General features: G+C 37.9%; 1 protein-coding gene across 1 annotated transcript; it reads right to left on the bottom strand.

Annotated features, from left to right (window-relative positions):
• Positions 1-367: 367 nt before the first annotated feature.
• Positions 368-1,572, bottom strand: LOC117499002 (NF-kappa-B inhibitor zeta-like). The gene is made up of 5 exons (XM_034151228.1): positions 1,463-1,572; positions 1,213-1,382; positions 1,031-1,135; positions 777-944; positions 368-648 (listed from the first exon to the last, which is right to left on the bottom strand). The coding sequence occupies exons 1-5, from the start codon at positions 1,476-1,478 to the stop codon at positions 607-609; spliced, it is 501 nt and encodes a 166-aa protein (XP_034007119.1). The 5' UTR covers positions 1,479-1,572; the 3' UTR covers positions 368-606.
• Positions 1,573-3,212: the final 1,640 nt, after the last annotated feature.

Here is a 3,212-nt window from a genome sequence, read left to right as displayed (position 1 = left end):
ACCTTAATAAGAATTGAACTCATAAAGCTTACAACGATCAAGTATGCATTAAAATGTTCTTAGTCGGCTTATCTTAGTACGCCGAAGAGTGAAAAATAATGTAATACAAACAATCACCTCTTAAACTTTATTGCACGGTCATTTTATTTCCAAAAGCAGGTTTTTAGGGCCTGTTAACACAGAGTATGAATACACAAACTGTTCAACTGCAATATTAAACATTTGAGGAAATGCATGAAGAATTTTAAAATAAAAACACCAAAATGGAACATTTTAAAATACCAAACCTGTTAACTAATTGATTTCAAAATATAATAATAAAAAAAAACTCTTTCACTTAACCAAAGAACTAAAATCTCTTAAAAAAACTGTAACTATAAAAACTTCTAATAATCATAAATCATCCAAAACAAATATTGATTTACAGAGCATATTCCCAATCCTTAATGTTAATAAACAAAAGAAAATAAATTCATACCCTCACTTTCTCCTTGAGCATTACATGGTAATGAACAATAAGCATGTTTCACTGAAACAACCAGCATCTGCCTTTTTTGGCAAATAATATAATAGATTGGACTGTCTGACTGACAGTGTTTCTGAGCTTCACTTAAGCATGTCAATATTTCCTTTCAGCAACTGCTGCACCTGAAGAAAATTAAAGAAATCAGATCAGCAATTAATAATTAGATGTTTCGACAACTTACACTTCTACACACTTATACTTAATAAACAAACAACCTATTATTGCCTTTGTTTGAAGGGATCAGAATTACCTTTTCCCCAGTGGGTCCTCTGGGCACCAGCTGACACGGCAGTTCATTTTCAAAGTTCCTGGCCCCGGGGTCCGCACCTTTCCTCATCAGCAGCTTCACAGCTTCCACTTGACGTTTATGATTTTGCAAAGAGCTGACAATGTGCAGGGCCGTGTTGCCGCTGAATGTCTGAAACGTACATAACCGTACATGAAATAACGTGCAGTGTGTGTGTGTGTGAGTGAGTTTCCCTGATTGCAAATACAATGACTAACCTTAGCATTTACAGCTGACTGCGGCTGGTCCAGGAAAATGTTGAACAGCTCCACGTTTGCCTCCTCGGCAGCCATGTGAAGACACGTCCTTCCACTTTTTTGATCCTGCACAAAACAATGCAAGCTTCAAAGTGATGCGACAAGAGTGACATGTACCAAAGTCAAATGATTTGAATAGTTACCTTCGTCCCACTGGAGGCTCCCGTAAGCAGGAGAGTCTTGATACACTCGACGTACATGTGTGCCCTCTGCGCCAGCTCCTTTGCCATATATGAGCACAGATTTCCCAGAGTCCTCAGCTCTTTAACCACAGCGTTGTGAGACAAGACAGCTGCATGCAATGGAGTTAAACCTGAAAACAGAGAACAGCAGGGTTAAATCACAAGGACACTTCCTACAAACCAGCTTTAAACTTCAATAAAACATACTCACCATCATAGTTGAACATTTCAATATCCACCTGCTGACCAGTCACCTTTAGGGTCCTGCAGATGCTCTGTGGAAATACATGTGTTGAAAATAGGTCAGAAAAAAAGTAGCTTTAAGCATTTTAATGGGTGCACAAGGGATACAACGTTATGAATTTGAAATGAAAACTGTTATTATTAATTGCATCGAGACAGCACAGCAGAAGAAAAACAACAGCAAAGAGAGATCAGCGGAGTGGTATTCAACATGTAACACCTCACAGAGAGAGACAGAGGAACAACAGAGTCAGCGTGAGGATGCAAAGGGGAAAGGAAGAAATCACAGGGGAAAATCTGAGAGGAAAATCAGCCAAATCTGCACTACAGCAGGGATTCCCAACAAGAGGGGGGGCTTCTGCAGTACAGAAGGGGTGCAGCTCGACCAATTTAATAACAAAACTAACAGCATGTCCTTATGATCTACTCAGACACCGCGGCAATACATTTGCAGTCCTTACATTTCTACCTTCTGTCACTTTAAGAACAAATGCAACAATTAAAAAATAACAATTCCAATAATCCTGTCAAAATATAGTGGAAAAGGTTTTCAAATAATACTGTGGAGATTTTGTTGGAAAGCTTTTTTTTAAATGTATGAAAAATTCATATATTACTATAAACAAAAAAAAGAAGAAAGATAAAATACTGTGATAATATTGAAAAAATATCTAAATTGTCCATTTACTGCTGTAAATATATTGTTGAAATTGCAGGGAAAGAATACGATTTTGAAACAATTGCAGTGTAGAAATACTGTTAAAAAAACTGAAAAATCACTATAAAACTAACAATACGACGGTTGGATCGCTGGATAAAGTTCCTTAGTCAAATGGTTGGATTTCATTCAGCATTAAATTGTGATGGAACACTTTGTATATATTCAAAAGTGGCTCCTCTGACATTAGAATCCTAACCACCAAAACGTATCATCGCCATTACTCTGCAGCCATGACAACGGCATCAATAACCAGATCTCTGAGGCTTCCTCTCAACACAGCCCATCTTCCACCGCTCAAAGACGGATATGCTAACAAGTAAGACCATGAGGAGGCAACGGGGAAACCAACCGGCCACATCTGGGAGGTGAGGTCCTTCATTTAGAAGCTTTTAGTAAAAGAGAGATATTGCAATTCTAGGTTTTCATGAGGAAATAGGCCTGGTGCACCCACTATTGTTGTCTCCAGGGCCAACGGTGCTTCAACAAATAATGTCCCACTGTCAAACGCATATTGCAACAACCTGGTAGCCTAAATGCCATGCTTAGTTTCCAGCTTTGGCAAATATCCCAGCATCTTTAAAAAATATATATAATTGCACTTATATTAGGGCTTTTATGTTGCTTACAAAAGTATATTAGCTTATAAAGCCACACAGGTATATACATTATCTTTATGAAAAGGTCAGGGACCACATCTTCAAGAGAAGTAACATGTTCAACAACATTTGAAGACTACTTGTGACAGTTGTAGTTAGTTTTATATATTTATCTTCCATTTTATTTTTCTTATGTATTAAACCTTTTTATACTGTCTTTTGTATTTTTTTTTATACTGAGTTTTAACCAGTTTGTGTCAACACAATGTTTTTGTTGCCTTGCCTTGTTGTCCAGGAAGCAGCCCATGACCGAATATCAGGAGAAGTTCCTCCCCCCAATCTCCTACAAGTCTTTTGTCACCAATTCCAAACCAAACGGGCCCTACCACCCGCTGAAGGGG

The sequence above is a fragment of the Trematomus bernacchii genome, unplaced genomic scaffold (genome assembly GCF_902827165.1).
Source record: "Trematomus bernacchii unplaced genomic scaffold, fTreBer1.1, whole genome shotgun sequence".
NCBI lineage: Eukaryota > Metazoa > Chordata > Actinopteri > Perciformes > Nototheniidae > Trematomus > Trematomus bernacchii.
The sequence above is the reverse complement of the archived record's forward strand: the minus strand, read 5'-3'. Positions and strand labels throughout refer to the sequence as shown.

Bases quoted from the DNA above. Each gene is read 5' to 3' on its own strand.
- LOC117499002 (XM_034151228.1), bottom strand. The intron at 1,136-1,212 runs GTAACTATTCAA...TGTTTTGTGCAG, and splicing joins GAGCCTCCAGTGGGACGAAG to GATCAAAAAAGTGGAAGGAC. The intron at 649-776 runs GTAATTCTGATC...AATTTTCTTCAG, and splicing joins GAGGACCCACTGGGGAAAAG to GTGCAGCAGTTGCTGAAAGG.